This window comes from Palaemon carinicauda, chromosome 19 (genome assembly GCF_036898095.1).
Source record: "Palaemon carinicauda isolate YSFRI2023 chromosome 19, ASM3689809v2, whole genome shotgun sequence".
In the NCBI taxonomy this organism is placed as follows: Eukaryota; Metazoa; Arthropoda; class Malacostraca; order Decapoda; family Palaemonidae; genus Palaemon; species Palaemon carinicauda.
Genome location: NC_090743.1, coordinates 71,617,328 through 71,640,206, shown reverse-complemented (window position 1 = coordinate 71,640,206; position 22,879 = coordinate 71,617,328). Strand labels below are relative to the sequence as shown.

The following is a 22,879-nucleotide window of genomic DNA, read 5'->3' as shown; positions in this document are numbered from 1 at the left end:
GGTCTGGACTTCTGCCCAAAGGGCTTGCCCTCTTGCTGATCCCATGGCAAGAGAGCTCAACGACACTGGATTCGCTGTCAGGGGAGGTAGAGAAGCTGTGAACGGGACGCGATAACCCTGAGCGATTACGGAAATCGTCCAGGTATCTGCCCCGAGTTGCTGCCACCTTGCCGCGCAACTTTGTAGGAATCTCCCCACTGGTGGACATGCAGGGGGACTGCCAACCCTAGCGTTTACGGCCTCGGCCGTTTCCTCTAGGGTTCTTGCCTCCCCTGGAGGACTTCTTGCTCCTTCTGCTCTTGGCAGGAAAGGGCTTAGAAACCTTAGGCTTTGCTGCTGTCGTCTTCTTTGTGTCCTTAGCTGGACGGGGCTGTTGGGCCGCTGGAGGTTTGTAGAGCCTCGATGTCAGGGCCCTATGGATGAGGGAATCCTGGTTGGATTTCTTCCACCTCTCAGCGGTAAGCTCCACGTCCTTAGGATCAAACAAACTCTTACCGAGCACGTAAGTGTGTCTGAGCCTGCTAACATCCGAACTGGAAACCTTCTGGTGGAATCTCTCAGCCACTGCGTCCTGTCGCTTGAGAATCGTATTGTCCCACAAGCTCGAGATTTGGTGGGCCAGAAACTCGATGGTCCGCGTGCCTGAGAGCAAGAAAGTCTCCAATGCCTTCCTGGTGCTTTCTTCGGAGAGGTCCTCAGACAGCACCAGGATGCCCAGAGACTCCAGCCAGATATCGAGCCACGAAGTTGCCTGCATGGCACACTTAGCGACCTTCTCCTGGCTTAGGATCTCAGTAGCTGAGTAGGACACGTGCCGGTGAGTTCTTCCACAGAGTGGTGAATACGAAGACCCAAACAAGACTCCTCAAGGATATCAAAGTACCTCCTCTGATGGACTCGAGGAGGAGGGAGGAGCTTGTTACCGGCGCTGGATCTACTGGAGGAGGCAAGCTCAGAGAGTTGGCCCTCGACCTTGTCCCTGGCACTCTTCATCCCCTGAGACCAGGGCAAAGCTGCACTGGCCCTAGAGGGTTTCTGGGTGCCGTAGACACGGTCCAAGACCGTGTTCTTACCCTCACGAGGAGGAATCTCTGGGTCTGGAATCCCGTTGAGGTTCCTCATGAGGGTCAGGACTTGCCAGAACGCGTGTTCTGACTCTTGGTGCTCTCCTCCTGAAGGACTGGCAGCAAAGTCTCCTGTCCCCAGTGGCTCTTCCTGGGGGGACACGTGGACATCTCGGAAGGTCTAGCTGGCTCCTGTCTGATCCTTGTTGACGACTTGGGATCGTCTTAGAGTTCTTCGGTTCCCTCCTGGGAGGGATACAGGACTCTAGTAACGATGGGTGCAGGTTCTTTTCCACCCCTAGACGAGAAGACTTCTCAAGGAGAGGCGGAGTTTCCCCCATTGGTGCGATGGGAGAACGGTCCGGCTCGTCCGACTCACCTGAGGATGGGTAATACTCATCCGCAGGGGAGGGAGAGAAAGTCTGGGGGGGGGGGGGGGGAAGGAGCCTTGCGAGGAGACAGAGTAGTCCTCAGAGGTGTTTCCACGGAACGGACTCCTCTCTCCCTCTTCAGGGGGGAGGAAGCCGCCACTGATTTTTTACCCATGTCAGAGAGGACGGGCTTCATAGCCTGCACAAGAGCTCTAACCACGGTCCCGAACCAGGGCTGCTGGCTGACAGTCGCGCTGTCGGACACTCCCTCTGGAGGGAAGGGGATCGTTCGATCCCTTGAAGGAGTCGACAAATGAGGGTTCGCCTGAGAAGCTGAAACAAAAGAGTCCTTAGACCTGTCCGGGAACCGCCCCTCCTACGGCGAGCGCGCTGTTCTGCGTTTGCGGGGAGGGGAACAAGACGATGACCTATCCACCTGGCAACGCTCGCGCTGGAGGTCGCGCGATGGGCCCTGTCCAGGATTGCGTGTCATAGGAATCTCGCGCTCGCGCGGGCACGCATGGGCGCGGGCGTGAGAGGTTGGTAAAGCGGGCGCGAGGGCGCGGTGGCGTGTAGGCGAAGCCATAGGCGCGTGAGAGCAATGGCGCGCAGGAGATGGAGCGGGCGCGTGGGCGTGGGCGCGGGCGTGCGTAGGAGATGGCGAGGGAGTGTGGCGCGCAGGAGATGGAGCGGGCGCGTGGGCGCGGGCGTGCGTAGATGGCGAGGGAGTGTGGCACGCAGGAGCTGGAACGTGAGGAGGCCGGATACGAGGGCGCGCAGCATCCTGAAGCGGCACTGACGGGCGCTAGAGGGCAGTGGCGCGTGGGCGCGTATCGGGAAGAACCGGGGGAGGGCACGAGTGCGCAGGATTAGGAAAGCCCGAGGGTGGGTACGCGCATTGGAGCGTAGGTGGGCGCTGATCCGAGAGAACAGGCATATTAACCTGTGGGCGCACAGGGGATCGTGGGCGCGCTGGTGTGCGCTGCTGCGGTGGGCGAGCAGGGCGCACGGTTGGATTAGGGCGCACGGGTGTGCGCTGAAGGGTTGCAAGAGGCGCCTTGGGAGGTACTGGAACCTGGCGCACAACCGGAGAATCACGCGCGACTGGAACGCGTGCAGGATCGCGCGGTCTGGAAGGAGAGTTCAGGGGTGCCTGTGAGCACCCGTGCGCTAGCTTAGGCACCCCCTGGACTGCGCGCTGTGATGTAGAAGCGCGCTGGCAAGAGCGTGTGTGCTGTAACTGGAACTGCGAGCGATGGACGCGCTTCGCGCCTAACTCTAGACAGGCGCTGCGAGTCCAGAGGTACCTGTGAGCGCCTGTGCGCTAACGTAGGAGCCTCTTGGACTGCGCGCGACGTGGCAGGAACCAGGGAACGCTGGGGCGCAGGTGGGCGCTGGAGAGCTGGATCAGGAACTGCTGGCGGGCGCCGGGGCGCAGAAGGATGTGAGCGCGCGCAGGGGAACCCTGGCGCGTAACAAGAACAGGGGCGCGCAGGTGAGCGCTGTGGCGCTAAGACTGGAACAGCAGCAGCAGCAGCACGAGGGCGCGCAGGTTGAACCTGGCGCTTGAGGGCAAGAGGCACAGTTTTGCACTCAAGGCCCTTAAGCCCGAAGGGCCCGGTGCCTGCGCAGTGGCAGGATCAGGTGGCGCGTAACGCTCATCAGCATCCTCGAAAGGTGAAGGCAGGTCAGCAGGTCTGGAGGGAGACTAGTCACAGGGTCCCGAAGGACTACCATCCTCCAAAGGGGATTGCGAACGATCCCCGGAGAGGTCTAAGGTGGTAGCTGGCAGGATCGGTGAACGGCGAGTCGTCTCCTCCGCAGAGGACTGTGGTGACGACGAGCCGAAGAGGCGCCTCCTAACTCCCTTGTGAGGGGAAGGAAGGCCTCTACGGCAAAGGGGAGGACGAGCCTTCCGCCTTATACGCCCACGAAGGGCCGTGGGGTCAGCAGGCTGACCATCATAGGGCCTCCAAAGAGGAGTCTCTGTGAGTGAACTCCCCCATGGGGGAGAATCATCGGCAGGAGAGACAGTAGGACTTAGGTCCTCCCTCGAAAGGTGTTCGGAGGGGGAACCTAAGCCTTCAGCTACCTCAGCAACAGGAACGGGGGTTTGACTAGACCCACGAGATGCCTCCGTCACAACAACGTCAACAACAGACAGAGGATCTATCCCTGCTGTAGTTGGCGATTGTTTGACAGCTGCACCAAGTTGATCATGTCAAACAGGGCTTCCCTGGAGGGTGAACCCTGCAGCCCCAAGGAAGCCCAAAGCTGCAACAAATCATGATTATTCACAGGTAAATCAATGTTCATATCCTCCTCCGGGGGAGGAGGGGCAGCCGCCTCGCTATGGGAGGCAACTACCTCTCCCGCACCCCGCGATCGGTCAACAGCACAGCGGTCTACGCTACCACTCGCCTGCCTCTCGGAAAAGACCGCTCGAGGGGGAGCTTCGGAGGAGGAAAGGGCTATGGAAGAAGAAGTCTTGTAATTTTCTCTCTTCAAAGAAGCCTCTGAAGGAGAAAGATCCCTTCAAGACTTTTTCTTCCGGCGCCGGGCAAACCTCTCCCACTGGGAGGTAGACCACTCCCTACATTCGATACATACATTACCGCTATCACACAGTTGGCCCCTACAGTGAGGACACAAGATGTGGGGATCAGTGTCAACCGCCGACATAAAGGTCCCACAAGGGCGGCCGGGAAGTCCAGGGCATGTACGCATAGTCAGTAGAGGCCAACTTCAAACACACTGGAAAAGAAAAAGCAAAAACAGATTAAATATGGCAGTCAAAGCGAGGGAGAGAGCAGACAGGTCTGTTCTCCGCCCGAGCCAAAAGTAAAAGTGAAGCATTCACCGGTGTGTGTGAGGGGGGGGGGGGGGGGTAGCTAGCTACCCCTTCCTACCCCCCGCTAACTAACGGCGGGGTAATAAACCTTCGTTAAAATTCTTATGGCTCGTCATTAAGCTACGCCGAAGTAATTACCCCATGTAAATAGAGTGGTTTGTATTTCAGTTACGGAACAAACAAACTACAGTAGTAAGAGATTTTCTGGATAAAAGCCATAAATAATCTCTCATCTTGCTTTATTAATTCAAACAAATGTTTTAAGTATGTTTATACCTTATTCATGCCATGTATTGATCCATTGTTATGGTGGATTATCATTAGGCCTAAAAAAATTTATGGTGCTTTTTCTCCTGTTCAGAAGAAAATGTTTCATAAAATATATAAAATGTTCACTTACAAACAAGAATAGAAGGAATGCTACTAACATGACAAATTTGGAAATAATTTGCATTTTTCCTAATGATACAACCTGGACCTATTTATAAGGGATATTATTTCTGGTAAAGCTGAAAGACGAGCCATAAGAATTTTACGTTAAATAATGAGCTAAGCCATGGGGTGTCTTTACCTTCCAATGAACTAGGAGGATCCTTTGGGCGGCCAGGAGCCCTGGGTCTAGGAACCAAGAAAGGTTTCTTCGATTCCTCACCTGCAGGCAGGATTGGCATCGGTCTAACCAACAGGGGGATTGCCGAGCATTGATACCTCAAAGCAGACGACTGCTTTGGTGCTTCCTTATGTCTTTTGCCCTGAACCAGATCTAGTGGGTACTGATCCCTGGGGGACAGGGGCAGTTGGTCTCGTGGAACGGAGGCTCAGCGCAACGAGGGTCACAAAAGCTCGAAGGCTCTACGCGACGAGAGCCCAAAGGCTAAGAGTCACCAGAGCCCAAAGGCCCAGTATGACTAGGACCCATAGGTCCAGGGTTACGAGAGGCTGGAAGCTCAGCGTCACGAGAGCCAGAAGGCTCAGGAGAACAAGAGCCTGAAGCATCACCGTTGTGAAAAAAAAAAAAAAGGTCTATGAAAAATACAAATATTTCCAATTTCATTACTTATCTTTTATTTTATTTGTATGTGTATAATGTTTTATGTACAGTCCCTCATTCTCAAAATTCATTTCTTTCTTTTATTAGCAAGTGGCTGGCAGCAAATTTCTACACCTAGTAGGGTTTTAAAGATCAAGTAGATTTAAACAAAACCTGAACTGTAGCATGCTAAAGAAAAGGTGTACAGTAGGCCCCGGCCATACGACATTAATCCGTTCCGGAGTTGGTATCGTATGGTAAAAATGTTGTATGGCGGGCAATAGAATAGCTAATGCGTGCAAAACCCCCGGTAAAAACATTGAAAATTAGTACGTAACAAAATAGTATAGTAAGCACTGTACTACAGTACAGTGGAACCTCTACATACGATTGTCCCAACATACGAAGTAAAATTCGACCAAATTTCTGTCTCAACATACGAAGTGTTGCTCCAACATACGACGTAAACAATACGCTTACCCGTGGAATTTTCTCGAAAGCGTGCAGCGTAGTTTGTTGTTGACGTCGCTAGACGGCAGCACATCGGAGGGACGGCAATCGAGCGTCACCTTGATCAGTCCTCTCATCGCGTGCGCATCGTGTAGTTGTCCTCTATTCGCTCAGTTTTAACAGCTTTTTATCTTGCCTTTTCATGTGTGTTTTCTGTGTTCCGTAATCATGGGTCCTAAAAAGCTTAGTTTTGGTTCAGGAAGTAGTAGCAGTGGTGAGAAAAAGAGGAAGTCTATCCTTTCATTAGAATTAAAGCAGGAAATCATAGAAAAGCATGAGCGAGGTGTACGTGTTAGCGATCTCGCTAAACAATATGGCCGGAGTATGTCGACGATCTCGACGATCATAAAACAGAAGGCAGCCATTAAATCAGTGAAACCTTCGAAGAGGATCACGATTATTTCTAAACGTCGTAGCCCTACCCATGAAGAGATGGAACGACTTTTGTTAATACGGATCAAAGACAAGGAGATTGTTGGCGATACGATCACGGAAACGATCATTTGCGAGAAGGCCAGCGCTATCTACAGTGACTTGAAGGCGGCGCGCTCTCGGGGTGACGCGGGGGAGAGTTCAGCTGATAATACAACGGAGGAATTCAAGGCGTCTCGAGGTTGGTTTGAGAAATTTAGGAAACGGACCGGGATTCATTCAGTTGTTCGTCATGGAGAAGCTTCGAGTTCGGACACTAAGGCTGCTAAAGACTTTGTTAAAAAGTTTGAAAGCATCGTGGCGGAGGAAGGTTACGTAGAGCAGCAGGTTTTCAACTGTGATGAAACCGGTCTGTTTTGGAAAAAGATGCCTTGTCGAACGTATATTACCGCCGAAGAGAAGAAAATCCTTGGACATAAGCCAATGAAGGATCGGTTGACTCTTGCGCTTTGTGCCAACGCCAGCGGGGACTGCAAAATTAAGCCTCTGTTAGTTTACCATTCCGAAAACCCTAGGGCATTTAAAGCACATAAAATTAATAAAGACCTGCTACATGTTCTATGGCGTTCTAATTCTAAGACTTGGGTTACTAGGCATATCTTTGTGGAATGGGTAAACGTAGTTTTCGGCCCTGCTGTCAAGAAGTATCTTCAGGAAAGGAATTTGCCTTTGAAGTGCTTGCTTTGTTTGGACAATGCACCTGCTCACGCCCCCGGACTCAAGGATGATACCATCGACGAATACAAATTCATCAAAGTGTTGTATATTCTACCGAATACCACCCCTATCCTCAGCCCATGGACCAGCAAGTCATCTCGAATTTTAAGAAGCTCTACACAAAGCACTTATTTAAGCAGTGCTTTAATGTCACGCAAAGCACCAACTTAGCTTTGCGTGAATTTTGGAGGAGCCACTTCAATATCGTGCACTGCTCAAAGATCATTGATCAGGCTTGGGAGGGAGTAACTCGTCGGACCCTGAATTCCGCTTGGAAGAAGCTTTGGCCTGATGCTGTTGCTCCCAGAGATTTCGAAGGTTTTGGCCCCGAGAATGAACCTGTGCTTGCCGCCGAGGAAGACGTCGAAGAGATTGTATCCCTTGGCAAGTCCATGGGTCTGGAGGTGGATGAAGATGACACCACCGAACTCGTCGATGAGCATCATGAAGAGCTCACCACCGAGGAACTCAAGGAGTTGCAAGCCATGCAGCATGATGAGTTCCAAGCACAGTTGAGTGAGTCGGAGGAGATCGAGGAGGTAGGCGAAATCTTAGGTGCGGCAGAAATAAAACATATGTTGGCATATCATCAACACGTTGTTGATTTCATCGACAAGCATCACCCACAGAAACTTCAGGTTTGCCGTGTTGTTGCGCAGTTCGATGATGTTTGCTTAACGCATTTTAGAAAAAATCCTCAAAAGCCATACAAAGCAACTTTCACTCGATAGTTTCTTTAAAAAATCTTTAAAACGGTCTAGTGATCATGATGAAAAGAAAGAAAGTGAAGCAAAGAAAAGGAAGACCGAATCGAGTGAAAGTGATGAAAATTAAAAATAAGAAAAGAAAAAATGTAAAAAAAAAAAATATAAAATTATAAAAATGAAAAAAAAAAAAATAAGCTAAGTTAAGTTAAAGTTCACGTAGTAGTGTAAGTTAGTGTAAGTTATCGTACACGCTATCGTACAAAGTCACCGTCCCTACCTCTTCGCTGATCTTCCGTCTCCTCCTGCGTAGAAGTCCCTACACCTACGCTGGCCTGTCGCTAAGGTAAAGTGTTACATTACAACCCGTTTTTTATTTATTACTTCATTATTATTATTTTTTTTTTTTGGTTTTTAATATGTATTTATTATACAGACATTGTATTAATGTATTGTGTAATTATGTGTAGCCATTTATTAAGGATTTATTATGGGTTTTTAGGCTGAGGAACGAATTAAATCAATTACCATGTATTCTTATGAGAATATTTGTTCCAACATACGATCGTTTTAACATCCGAAGTAGTTTCTGGTACGAATTAAGATCGCATGTAGAGGTATCACTGTATACTTATATATAATATACATGTACTGTACAGTATATAATTAAAAAACATTACAGGATAAATAAAAATTATATACTGTACTGTAAAGGAAAAATTAAATTTTATTTACCTTTGGAGTGACGTGACTTGAGCTGGTAGTAGGTGGAGGCAGAGGGGGAAGGAGATGGTAGATATAAAAACATATCAATGCTAATTATGTTATGTACACTTAATAATAAATCTATTCTTACTATTAAACACTTAAAATTGAAAATGCTGTTTTTATTATTATTTTTGTCTTTTGAAAATTTTTTTATGATTTCTTTTTTTTTAGAACTTTAAAAAAAAATTACTCTTTTTCTAGTTTTTTAATAGAATCACTACTATCATCTTTGCTTTCTGACACTTCTCTTTTGAAGAAATATCTATCCAAAGAAACCTGTTTCTGACGATTCCTCAACATATTTCTAAAATGATTCATATACTTGTCATTAACACTTTCCATAAGACGACCTGTGTGAAGTTTTTCTGGGTGTTTTTTTTTCAATGAAACTCGTAAAGTTTTCATACCAACCGATAGCTTCCCTTATTTCTGCCGATGTCGTTTCTTCAGTCTCCCCCCCGATGCGCATGCCTTCTTCGTATTTCTTTATTATCTCCAGCTTCGTTTCCATAGTAATCATCTTCTTACTTCTCCCTTTAACATCACTACAATCTTGGGACCCATGGCTAACGAATTAAAGTTATAATTAAGCACTATCATACACAAAAAATACGATATCGCAAGCACCCACACGAGATCAAGTCTTTATGAAACGCACACGAGATTCTGAACTGAGCGCGCGTATAACAAAGAGAGAGAGAGAGGCAGCATCTCTCTCAGGCATTGTGGGAGGGATTTCGGCCAATAGCGTATCGGTATCTTAGTGACGCCGACCAATAGCAGACCAGCTTCTTAGTGACGTATGCAGTGACGTATGAGCATGGTGGTAGGCTAGTGACTCGCACAGTCGTACGCGTAAAAATCGCCAAGTTTGAGTTTTTAAATTCGATACCGTAAGGTGGAAAAAATGTCGTAACGAGGGGACAAAAAAACATTGTATTCCATACCGTAACATGAAAAAAACGTAAGTTGGGGACGCTGTACCCCAGGGGTCTACTGTACAATGCTTGAAAGACAGAAATAGAGTGCCAAAATGAACAGTAAAGAAAAAGAGGCCCAGGTCAAGAAGAATCATCCTTTTCACAGAGTGTCGAGTGTCTTGAACACGATGATAAGTCAGAAAATTCAGTTAACAGTTGCAGTGGACAGGATTCGGGAATGTGTTTAGTGGAACAACAGGGATAGATGCGTTTTAGTAAAGAAATGAAATGTTCTTCATATTTAATTTCAACACCAAAAAAGGAAGTCAAGTTTTTAGAGATTCAAATGATTCTTGATAATCCCATGCTATCTTCAATTTATGAAGTTGAGAATAACATTGTGCACCATTTGGTTTCCTTAGTTATCTCTACAAAATTTGAGATCCAACAAACCCATAGTAGCTAGAGTTCCTATCTCGTTATTACTTCCCAAAAAACCATTCAAGCTGCACTTTAAAAAAACAGAGTAAACACAATCAAGAGACCTATACTCTGCCTATATGAGTGTAGTTTGTAATGTGCAATCTTAAGAGTGACTTGGCTTCTGTAGAACATCTGTGTTCTTCAGTATACTAAAAACAAAAATATAAAAAGTACAATTGCCTTTGAAAGCCGCGTAATATATCATGCAGGGAATTGATTTTTCATATTGCACAGAAAATCCCAAATGTTAGTAAATTTGATGGGACTGAATATTACTGTGAATTGGCCTGGCTGTGATGAAAAAATGCTTGTGGAGAATCTATCTATTCCTACAGTAAGTTTGTAGGAAGAGGAGGAAAATTCTATGCTGCACACATCTATATACTAAGATTATTTTTATAAATAGAGTAAATGTTACAGAACTTTTGTGAGTGATGTTTTTCACTAAATTTGTGGTTTACTGAATAACCCATTCCTGATGACTGTATTTGTGTGGGAGTGTCCAACATGTGAATGGGTTTTTATTTCCTTTTTGTTAATTCATTCTTTTAGTCTTGATAGTGTGGGACTGAAGTGAAGAGGGACACTAGTTTTTTCTTACAATAGAAACTTTCTTATTGATGCATTTGTCAACCTTTTTTCATTTTTGTAACATGAAAAATTTGTAGATAATTTGTATTTTTCCTAACCATACAATCCTTAGCTTTTTAATTAGGGTATTACTTTCGGCGTAGCTGAAATGACGAGCCATTAGATTTTTAACGAGGGTTTACTACCACCTCGCTAGTTAGCGAGGGGGTAGGGGAGGGGTAGCTAGCTACCCCTCCCACCTCCTCACACACTGGTGAGTAGCTCACTTTGCTCAGAGGTAGGACTTCCCGGGGGACAGGGCTGGCGGGCAAGTTTGATTAAATAGCTAAGGATTTTAGGGTGACTTAACAACCCTTAGGTAGGGTGGTGAGTCCCAGCCATACTGGCTTTGGCTTTTGCCCGGGGACTCAGTATCTGAATGTGTTAGAACTCAAGATAAGGAGTTCCTGCACCTCGCAAGTGCCTTGCTCTGCAAGGACCGCGGCCTACGTAAGCTAGTGTGTGAAGGAGTGAAGTGTGACTCGTCCTAGGAAGTTGACCTGGAGTCCTTTAGATGGAAATTTAGGTTAGGACGATCCCAATACCACCTCGTAAGGGTATAGGGACATGACAGTATTAACTTAATACTAGGAACACAAGGAAACATGGTTTACCTGCAGTGGTTTGAGGTCAGCTATGCAGAGAACCCAGGATGCTGCTTTCCACAAGAGAAGGGAGAATGAAGAAAAGAATAAGAGCCAGGCAACCTTTTCATTCATGCAGACTAAAACCGGGTAACAATGCCCTCAACCCTCTGCTACTTGACCATTAAGGAGCCTGAGGTTTAAACCAGCTGTTGTGCAGCCACCACAGAGCCGATAGAGAACGTATCAAGCCTCCTGTGGGTCACGTCTTGCAGGTAGTGGGCTGTGAAGGTCGTTTGACGCTTCCAAACCCCTGCTTGTAGAACCTGCGTCACAGAGTAATTTCTCTTGAATGCCAGGGACGTAGCAATGCCCCTGACATCATGTGCCCTAGGGCGACGTGACGGAAGAGGGTCAGGATTCAGGGAATGATAGATAACCCTGCGAATCCAAGCTGAGATTGTATTTTTAGTGACCCTCCTCTTCGTCCTTCCTATGCTCAAGAACAATGCTTGCACCCGAGGATGAATTGCAGCTGTTTTCTTAAGATAGAGCCTCAGACTCCTTACTGGGCACAGTAGGAGATGGTCTGGGTCATCTGTTACAGAAAGGAGACTCGAAATCCGGAAGGAGTCGAACCGGGGGTCCGGTACTCCTGGATTCTGAGTCTTAGCTACAAACTCAGGGACGAATCTGAACGTTACCTCCCCCCATCCCCTTGAATGGGCGATGTCATACGAGAGACCATGAAGTTCGCTGACTCGCTTGGCCGAGGCCAGAGCAAGCAGGAACACCGTCTTCCAAGTTAGGTGGCGATCAGAAGCCTGGCGTAATGGTTCGAAAGGAGTTCTCTTAAGAGACCTGAGGACTCGAACCACGTTCCATGGAGGAGGTCTCACTTCCGACTGGGGGCAGATAAGTTCATAACTTCGTATGAGTAGAGAAAGTTCCAGCGAAGAGGAAATGTCCATTCCTTGAGCCTGAAGGCAAGACTTAAGGCTGAGCGATAGCCTTTCACTGCCGAGACTGAAAGGCGTATTTCTTCCCGCAAATACACGAGAAACTCCGCTATTGCTGGAATAGTGGCATCGAGTGGAGAGATACCCCTTCTACGACACCAACCACAGAAGACACTCCACTTTGCCTGGTAGACCCCTGCGGATGACTTTCGCAGGTGTCGAGACATCCTTTCCGCAACTTGTTGCGAAAAGCCTCTCTCTGTGAGGAGACGCTGGATAGTCTCCAGGCGTGAAGTCGTAGCGATGCTACGGCTTTGTGGAAGGTGTTGGCATGTGGTTGTCCGAGTAGCTCGTGTCAAGGAGAAAGTTCTCTCGGGAGTTCCGTCAGGAGCTGCAGAAGATCCGGGAACCACTCTGCGTGATGCCATAGCGGAGCTATTAAGGTCATCGAAAGGTTGACTGATATTCTTGTCTTGTTGAGTACCCTTCTCATCAGACAGAACGGGGGAAAGGCGTAGACGTCGATGTTGTCCCACCGTTGTTGAAAGGCATCTTGCCAGAGTGCCTTGGGGTCCGGGACTGGGGAGCAGTACAGTGGAAGCTTGAAATTCAAGGCTGACGCGAACAGATCCACAGTCGGGGAACCCCACAAAGTCAGGACTTTGTTGGCTACTAGACGATCCAAAGACCACTCGGTACTCACTATCTGAGATGCCCTGCTCAGACTGTCAGCGAGCATATTCCTCTTGCCTGGAATGAAGCGAGCTGATAGTGGAATCGAGTGGACTTCGGTCCATCTCAGTATTTCTACTGCAAGATGGGATAGCTGCCCGTGAAAAGGTACCTCCCTGCTTGTTGATGTAAGCCACTACCGTGGTGTTGTCGCTCATCACCACCACAGAGTGGCCCGCCAGGTATTGTTGGAACTACTGAAGTGCCAGATACACAGCCTTCATTTCTAGCAGATTTGTGTGGAGGCACTTTTCTAATTCTGACCATAGGCCTGAGGTCCTGTGGTTCAGAACGTGCCCCCCCCCCTTTTTTTTTTTTGAGGCGTCCAAAAACAGCATCAAATCCGGGGGGAGGACGAGAAGATCCACTCCCTTTCGTAGGTTTTCCTCTGTCAACCACCACTGAAGATCCGTCCGTTCCGCTGGACCCATTGTGACCAAGATGTCCGGGGAATTGTGTCCTTGATTCTACCGGGACTTGAGTTGCCATTGCAGGGATCTCATCCTGAGGCAACCATTTGGAACTAGATGAAAGGTGACCGAGGAGACGTAACCATGATTGGGCTGGGCGTTCTTCTCGTCTGAGGAAAGGAACTGCGACCCTCCTCAGCCTTGCTATCCTGTCGTCTGATGGGAAGGCTTTATGGAGATTGGTGTCCAAGATCATGCCTAGATATACCAGTCGTTGAGTTGGAAGCAGGAAAGGCTTCTCGAGATTTACCATGATCCCTAGATCTTGGCAAAGTCCCAGAAGCTTGTCTCGGTGTCGAAGAAGGGTCGACTCCGAGTCTGCCGGGATCAGCCAGTCGTCCAGATAACGGAGGAGACGGATGCCGATCCTGTGTGCCCACGAAGAAATCAGTGTGAACACTCTGGTGAATACCTGAGGTGCTGTGGAGAGACCGAAACACAGCACCTTGAAATGGTAGATCTTGTTGTCTAGGCTGAATCTTAAGTACTTCCTTGAAGACGGATGGACTGGGATCTGGAAGTACGCGTCCTTCAGGTCCAGTGTACACATGAAGTCTTGTGGTCTCACAGCTAGTCTGACCGTGTCCGCCGTCTCAATGCTGAACTGGGTTTGTTTGACAAACCTGTTCAGGGCTGAGAGGTCGATGACTGGTCTCCAGCTTCCAGACGCCTTCTTTACAAGAAAGAGTCGACTGAAGAAGCCTGGGGAACCGTCGATGACCTCCTGGAGAGCGCCCTTCTTTAACATGGTCTGGACTTCTGCCCGTAGGGCTTGGCCCCTTGCCGATCCCATGCCAAAGGAGCTCAACGACACTGGATCCGCTGTCAGGGGAGGTAGAGATGTTATGAACGGGGCGCGATATCCCTGACTGATTACGGAAATCGTCCAGGAATCGGACCCGAGTTGCTGCCACCTGTCTGCGCAACTTTGAAGGCATCCTCCAACAGGTGGACATGCAGGGGGACTGCCAATCCTAGCGTTTGCGGCCTCGGCCGCTCCCTCTAGAATTCTTTCCCCCCCTGGAGGACTTTTTGCCTTTTTTGTCTTTGACAGGAAAGGGCTTCGACACCGTTGCCTTCGCTGTCACAGTCGGTTTCGTTGTCTTGGACGGGCGAGGTTGTTGAGTTGCCGGAGGTTTATAGGGCTTTGATGTAAGAGGCCTATGAAGGAGGGAGTCCTGGTTGGACTTCTTCCACCTCTTGACTGCCTGTTCCACGTCTTTAGGCTCGAACAGGTTCTTCCCTAGAAGGGAAGAAAGGCTGAGCCTGCTGACCTCGACGGCTGGGACCTTCGCGTGGAACCTCTCTGCCACCGCATCACGACGTTTCAGGATTGAGTTGGCCCACAAGTTCGAGACTTGGTGGGCCAGAAACTCAATGGTGCGGGTGCGCGAGAGGAAGAAGGTGTCCAGGGCCTTCCTGGTGCTCTCTTTAGACAAATCTTCGGATCGCAACAGGATGTCAAGAGACCCCAGCCAGATGTCAAGCCACGAAGTAGCCTGCATGGCACACTTTGCGACCTTCTCCTGGCTTATGATCTCTGTCGCCGAGAAAGTCACTTGCCGGCTAAAGAGTCTCTCAAGAGGGACTCCCTTGGTAAGCTCTTCCACAGAGTGGTGCAGGGGAAGAGCTAAACAAGCCTCCTCCGTGATCTCGAAGTACCTCCTCTGTTGGACGAGAGGAGGTGGGAGGAGTTTGTTGCCAGCCGTGGAACGGCTGGAGGAGGCGAGCTCGGAGCGCTGGTCCTCGCCCATATCCCTGGCACTCTTCACCCCTTGGGACCAGGGCAAAGCTGCACTGGCCTTAGCGGGTTTCTGAGTGCCAAAGACTCGGTCCAGGACCGTGTCCTTGCCCTCGCGAGGAGGAATCTCAGGATCGGGAATCCTGTTGAGATGCCTCATCAAGGTCAGGACTTGCCAGAGCGCTGGCGAGCAGGAGATCGTGGGCGCGTGGGGCGCGCATCAAGATGAGGGCGCGCAGTTGTACGCTGGCGAGGAGAAGATCACTGGGGAACAGGAGTGCGCTGGCGAGCAGGAGAGCGCTAGCGCACAGGTGAGCGCTGGCGAGCAGGAGAGCGATGGCGAGTAGTCTCAGCTGCAGAAGGTCTCTGGGGCGTTGTCTCCTTGGATGAAGTTCTGAGCAGAGAGGACTTCACCGCAGGCGAGTGCTTGCGCGCAAGTGCGCGCGAGCGAGCAGGAGAACGTTGCAGCGCAGGGGATACCTGGTGCTCAAGGGACTTGCTCACATTGTGAGAAAGCCCCTTTTGCCCCGAAGGGATCGGTGCCCGTTGGAAAACGGGATGCGTGGGCGCCCAAAGCGCGTCGGCAACCAGGAACGGAGACAGCAGGTCCGAAGGTCTGGCAGGCGAAGGAGAACAATCAGCAGAGAGGTCCAAGGATGCAACTGCAACGGTCGGTGCACAGCAACGAGGATCCTCTGCGGGGGACTGCGACGGAGAAGAGCCGAAGAGGCCCCTCCTAACTCCCTTGTGAGGAGAAGGAAGGCCTCTACGGCAAAGAGGAGGGCGAGCCTTCCAACGGATACTTCCTCTGGAGGCGGCAGGCAGACCATCGTCAGTCCTCCAGAGAGGAGTCTCTGTCAGTGAACTCCCCCGAGGGGGAAAATCCCCTGCAGGAGAGACCGTTGGACTTAGCTCCTCCCTCGAAGGATGTTGAGGGAGGAACTAAGCCTTCAGCTGCATCGGGAACCAAGGCAGGGGTTTGACTTAACTCATCGGAGGCCCCTGCCACAACAATGTCGACGATAGACAGAGGGTCAACCACTGCTACCGCCAGCGACTGTTTGACAGCAGCCCCCAACTGGATTAAGTCAAACAGGGCTTCCCTGGAGGGCGAGCCCTTAAGCCCCAAGTAAGCCCAAAGCTGCAACAATTCATCATTAGCAACAGTATTAAAAGATAAATCCTCCCCCGGGAGAGGAGGAGCTGACTGGCCATGGGAGGCAACTCCCTCTCCCGAACCCTGAGGTCGGTCAACAAAAGAATGGCCTACGACACCACTCGACGACCTCTCGGAAGAGACCGCTCAAGCGGGAGCTTCGGAGGAGGTTCGGGCTACGGAAGAAGAGTCCTTGGAATTTTCTTTCTTCAAGGAAACCCTTGAAAGAGAAAGATCCCTTTTGGACTTCTTCCGGCACCGGGAAACCTCTCCCACTGAGGGGTAGACCACTCCCTACACTCACTACACACTTTGTCTCTATCACACCGTTGGCCCCTGCAGAACGGACATAAGGTGTGAGGGTCCGTTTCGACCGCCGACATATATGTACCACAAGGGCGGTCAGGTAATCCGTGGCACTTCTGCATAATGGTAGAGGCCATCTTCCAAGCACACACTGCAAAAAAAAGCAAAAAAGATTAAGGCTGTCAATAAGTAAGGGTGGGAGCAGACACGTCTGTTCATCACCCGAGCCAAAAGCAAAATGAGCTACTCACCGGTGTGTGCGGGGGGGAGGGGTAGCTATCTACCCCTCCCCTACCCCCTCGCTAACTAGCGAGGGGGTAGTAAACCCTCATTAAAAATCTAATGGCTAGTCATTTCAGCTACGCCGAAAGTAATACCCTAATTAAATAGCGTGGTTTGTATTTCGGTTACGGAACAAATACTTTTTTTTTTTTTTTAAATATACTGCCTCCCAGAGGGTGTTCACGTTCCAGCCTACAAACACAGCAAGATTGTAAATTTTTTCTACAAATGTTCTTAAAGTTTACTTGAACCGATAAAAATTATACCTGGAAAACATAGTGCTTTATTTATTTAGAACTTAGCACAGAATACTGTAGAGAGAGACGGGACAAAATACTGTACCTATAGAATCCTGTCTACTCATGTGGCAATCAAGTCAATTCCCAGTGAGCCTAACAAGACAAGCCTGTCCATTATGCAAGGATGTAAGAGCTACTCCAATCTTAAAACCTTACCCTGGCGACTAAGCTGGTCTGCTAGTCCTGTACAATCTTCTCACCCAGAATGCAACTGGCTGACTGCTTCAAGGTGTGGTTCACTGTCCAGAAGTGAATCATATCAACTTGCTTGTTGACACTATCAAGTATCTCATCAAACCTTCCTAGAATGTTTGCATAGCTAAAAGAGCTGCTTGCATTTAAGAACGTTGATGTACAGATGTTTTTTTCCTGCCAACCACACACACCTGACACAACCAGATTGCCCTGATTTTTGTCCCACCCATCCTTCAACACATCCAGAACAGTCATAAGATCCAAAGATGGGAATCAAGCAGAACTCTCTTCTGGAGGTATTCCTTACCTTGTCACCATGTAAAGTCTTCCTGTACCTCCTGTCTCAGTGGAACACAATAAACTGGAGGGATCCCTGGTGGCTGACCAGTGTTCTTTCAAACACAACTTAAAGGATCTCTGGCAGAGAAGCTCAAACAAAATGGGCTACCTTCATGAGTAGAGGTGACAGAGAAGTGCCAAAGTCGAGCTGGAAGTATTGTCTTTGACAGAAATGGATGTGCTACTTCCCTGAATTACTGTACTAAGAATAACAGTTTTCATGGTCTGAATAACCTGCAGAATTAATTTATATAATAAAAAAAAAAATCAATCATAAACATGCTAGATTTCTGATTAACTACATTCCAGTGAGCAGTAGATGTAAGATCGCTTGCCTTTTCCAATTGATTGATTCGCGATTGGTCATAGGAATCCCTACAGGTGGCAGTCACATGTTGATTAATGACAGCTAAGAGTAAAGATGATATTATATCACCTGCAAGACGCTCCAGCAAGTCTAACTCCAACAATTGCCTGAAAGAAAAGTATACTACAATAAAAAAGCTTGAAGAATTTCTATTCTGTAAAACAAAGAAGGATTAATCAACACTTGATGAATTATTATAATTTCAAAAAAGTTAAAGTTTTATAGACATGAAGTAGTAATACTAAATTAAGAAGCTCCAATATCATGGACCCATCTGTCTTATTAATACCAAACCACTGAAGACCTAACTAAAAGCAAGACTCTAAACAATATAATTTAACTGAAAGTATATATCTTTCATTAAAAAACAGAGTAGCTAGAAAGGCCAAAATAATTTTCCTAAATTAGTAGCAACAGGAGAGTTAGCATAAATTAATTTGCAATGGTTTCTCAAAACCTAATAAGGAAGAAAATTTTTTTTTACAAACCAATCCAAGTGGGAATAACGTTTATCAGTTGATACCTACATCTTTTGAATAAATGAGTAATTTTTTTATTAAACCGGTAGTTCCTATGTGTTCATAGGGATATACGCTTATCACCTATTATTTCCGAATGATATGCAGGACACAGTGACAATTATGCAGTAATATTACAAATTCCTGCATTCATTAATAATGTAAGAATCTTCACCCTTCTATCAATACTTGTGAAGGAGTGTGTTTAAAAGCAAGGTAACAAGGTAAATTAATAAGTTACAATCGCTATATTCCCCATAATTTTCCTGTGACCAATGGAGAACCACCTGTTCCATATACTTTTTTTATGGTACCTTTAATGTTATTTCTTCCAAGGATATAACAACCATAATCCATAAGAAGAGGGACACTAAGAAGCTTGTGATGAGTTATCAGAATACACTCGACTAAAATAAAAAAAGCCTATATAATGTGTAGATGCCCTTTCTATGCCATACTGTCGTCTATATGTACTTAGAATCTGCCACACTACATATGAATCCCCTTCTTAGAAAGATTCAATAAGGTTCAGGGAGTTAATATCCTCCATGCCCTAGAGTGGTAAGGCCTATATTTTTTGTGATATTTTTGTTATGAAGGCTCAAGAAGCAATCACGTAAGGTGTATAGAACTTACATGTAATTTGATCATAAAAAAACTGTGCTATGGCTTAGATTAGATCAAAGGAAAATTATATTATTATGCATCCCATTCTGAAGAAGGTTAAGAGGGTCTATCGTTCATATGTCATCTGAAAGACTTTTGTCTTTATTAAGGTAGATTTTGCAATAAGCCTCTATCCTATTGACATAGGTCTCACAAGTAAACTTTTGACAAAAATAATGAAAATCTTTCAATTCAAATAAAAAACTTGAGGAAAATATAGTTCACATTGTATATTGCCAACTGAACCACTGTAAAATGTTTGACCTAATATTAATTGCAAAATCCCCATTTTAAATTAATTCTAACCCTTCATTTATAAACAGTATTGTGTTTCCTTTTCTAGGCCCTTTTGATCACACAAAAATCAATTCCTCAGAAAACACAAAAAGGGAGAAATCAATATGGGTTGAGACTCATTTTTCTTCTGTCTGCTTAACAAATCATATAAAGCCAGTGTCTTTTATATATGAAATTCTTACCGGTTAACTTGACAGAAGGTATTTGTTATTGCTTGGCAATGACAGGCATCTGTAGCAGCGTCACAGCCTCCGCACTGAATGGCCTCGTCTGTGCTGTCATCTGCTTCTTCTGTAAGGGAATCATTTAGAAGCCCTCAACATCATTATTGTCTAGAAGTTTCCTATCACCTAACAGTCCCATTTCTCAACTGTCCATTTAGGCTCACAACATGAATTTATTCCTAAAACCCTTTACCAACATATAGTGTGCTGTGCAAGGCACACTTTGAGCCCCTCCTTGGGGAAATTTAAAACTATACAGTATATCTAATGCTACGAATAAAGGGAGGATAAGATATGAGTAGCAAAAAAAGGACAATTTGGAGATAATTTGTATTTTTCCCTAACTAATACAAACCTGTATCTATTTATTGGATATTACTTCTGGTATGCAGACAATTTGTCGAAAGACAATTGGTAGAATGATAACTCGTAGAATGACAATTCGTCGAAATAACAATTCGTCGAAAGGAATGGTAGTTTGAAATAATTTCTGTTTTAAAGTATCTAATATCAAACATTTCACTATAGCCCATGAGCTAAATGGAATTCATCAAGACCGAGCGATATGCTAGAAAACTTTTGCATGAAGGTTTCTTACACAATTGATAAGAAACATTGTGATAAATACTGGAGATGTGAAAAACGGAGTGAGTGTGGAGCAAGATTACAAACTATTAATGAGATGATTCAAGGAAATCCTTCACGGGATTACCATCCGCCAAATGATACTCGAAATACTGCCTTGTAAGTTGTAACTGAAATTAAGCAAAGGGCTTGTGAAACCGAAGAAGTGACTGTCTGCATAGTATATAATGCAACATGTAATATGCCTTTGAGTGTTGCAGGAGCACTACCCAAAAAAATCTTCTCTATTGAGAACAGTGAATAGGAAAACGTCCGTGCAAGAAGATGAAGACTTAAACGTTATGACAAGAAGTTAGAATTTTAAGTTGTCTGAAGATGAAAAAGTGACTATTTATAGAACTGCTAGAAATTTGACCTTTTATCCCAAAACTGTATTTGGTTTTGTGATGGCACATTCAACTGCACTCCAGTTAATTCAAAGTTGTACACTATCCATGCTTTAATTGCTAAAAATAAAACCTTACCATTGCTATACTTTTTGTTGGGCTCAAAGGACGAAGAGAATTACGACATTATTTTCACATTTATAAATCAAAGTCAAAGCTTGAATGTTTCATCCATTATGATATACTAAGGACAATTCGACCAATTGTCATTTCGACGAATTGTCATTTCGACGAATTGTCATTTCGACGAATTGTCATTTCGACCGAATTGTCATTCTACCAATTGTCTTTTGACCAGTAGTCAGGCTACCATTATTTCTAGCGGTAGCTGGAAGGAAGCCATCATGTTTCAAGTGCAAGGTGGCAACCAAGGAGGTTAAAAGGGTGGAGGTGGCACAAGTAGTCAATGCTTATGGGAGACGGTGAAGCCAACTGTCATAGCCGACACGCCTTCTATCCTAGGCAGAAAGAACTTGGGAGGAGAGTAATCAGCTATCACTTTACCCTTTCCGCGTTACTCTCGAGTATTATGATAATCCTTGGAATAATCAATCCTCAGACAGAGAAATGGAAGATTGACAAAGTGATAAAAGTCATTTATAAATGGATAATTCCTTCTGATGTTTTCATCAGGTACAAGGATTAAAGGATTTATCATTCCAGATCAGGTACGCTATGTGTATCTAAAGATGTAAAGAGAGGATAACAGATTGGGAGTCATTAAATTTGGTCAGAGAATCATAAATCGTTTAAGATGAAGTGACTTCTGTCCTCCAGAGTGAAGTAGTCATTAAGAAGGTCAAAGGAAATGATTCGTGTTTTGGGATTTTTTTTTTTTAAATCATACACTAACATACCATTCATCGAGGAATTGACTACAGTACTGGCCATTAAAGTGTATCAGTTTTGTATACGTCTGACGATTTCACATTTTATTTTTTGCTAGTAATTTTGCTGAGAACTTTTTAACAGCATAGAAATATCTGATCTGAAAGTATTTTTCTGATCTGATCTGCAAGTATTTTTCTGCCACAGCCTTAATAAGTAAAACAATATGATTATTATCTGGTTCATCTCATACATATGCTTACATGATTTAGAATATATATTTATAAAAGTATAATAATCTAATACAGATTAAATTTTTTTGCATACCCATTTCTATCCAATTCTATATGCATACCAACTCTGAATTTCTTTTCTCAGCAGAGACATATATTTATCACGTCATTAGATTGGTGTATTGGAGCACCTTTCTGTTTCAATCTAATTAAAGAAGGAAAATAACTGTTATCAGTACCAGTACCAGCATTAATAGAAGTTTAATACTTCAATGATATTTCCTGTATAAAGACAACAAATCCCGCAATACAGGCAACAATGCTGCTTGAACACAATGACAAACGATGACTACTTGAAAGATACGTGTAATTCTCATCATCATAAAAATCAGTTGCTTGTTTTATCTCAAAAAGTTCGTCATTGAAAATTTTGTTCCTATCAGTTGAAGAATTTATAGCTTGAACAGAAGAGTTGTATCAAAGAGCTCAGTCCGTAACTCTACTTGAAACTAAAAGAATATTTACTGATTCCAACAGATTCCAGAGGCATACAGTTCCCTTTGAGGACATCCTGCAAGTCGTTATGAACTAAAATTCTTTTGTAAGCGGCAGAAAACTAACAGGCAGTTGGGTTGTTATTACATCCTCCCATAGATCTAACTTAGCCAAAAGAGAGTTCTAGGAGATCTTGGCTCATCTTATATGTTAACAAAAATTTTAATTGGATGAAGGACAACCTATTAGATTATTATATATTTTACTCAAACTCCTTATATAAATTATGAATCCCATAAAGCCTGGTTTGCGATTGGAATTCAACAAAGGTTTACCATATGGAAGTTTGAGTTGTCTTAGATATAATTCAGCATGGCCCACAAAATCTTTAAGGATTCTTTCATTATCCTTTATAATGGGAATGAAATTGATTGTTGCTTCGCATCCCTTGAACTCTACAAAATTGTTATGAAGACAAAACTACATTGATTGTGCAACAGATTCGCTTAGCAATTGCGCTGCAAGTTTAACAGTCGCCTTTTTCTTTAATCCATGCCAGATGCGTTTTTAATTTATTCCCCAAATGCAAACCCTTGCATTCGTGAAGCTTATGTAATTTTTCAATGAAATCCCACTTAATAAAGTTTCCCCCCCCCATCAACAAAATATTTTTTCCC

At 45.8% G+C, this 22,879-nt stretch overlaps 1 protein-coding gene across 1 annotated transcript in view; it reads right to left on the bottom strand.

Annotated features, from left to right (window-relative positions):
• mr (anaphase promoting complex subunit morula) overlaps nucleotides 1-22,879 on the bottom strand; it is a 226,098-nt gene that overhangs the window by 73,549 nt on the left and 129,670 nt on the right. Inside the window, exons 5-6 of the mRNA XM_068394152.1 lie at nucleotides 19,574-19,682; nucleotides 17,879-18,017 (exon numbers count right to left, since the gene is read on the bottom strand). Of these exons, the coding sequence (XP_068250253.1) occupies nucleotides 17,879-18,017; nucleotides 19,574-19,682 (248 nt within the window). The remainder of the gene's footprint in view (nucleotides 1-17,878; nucleotides 18,018-19,573; nucleotides 19,683-22,879) is intronic.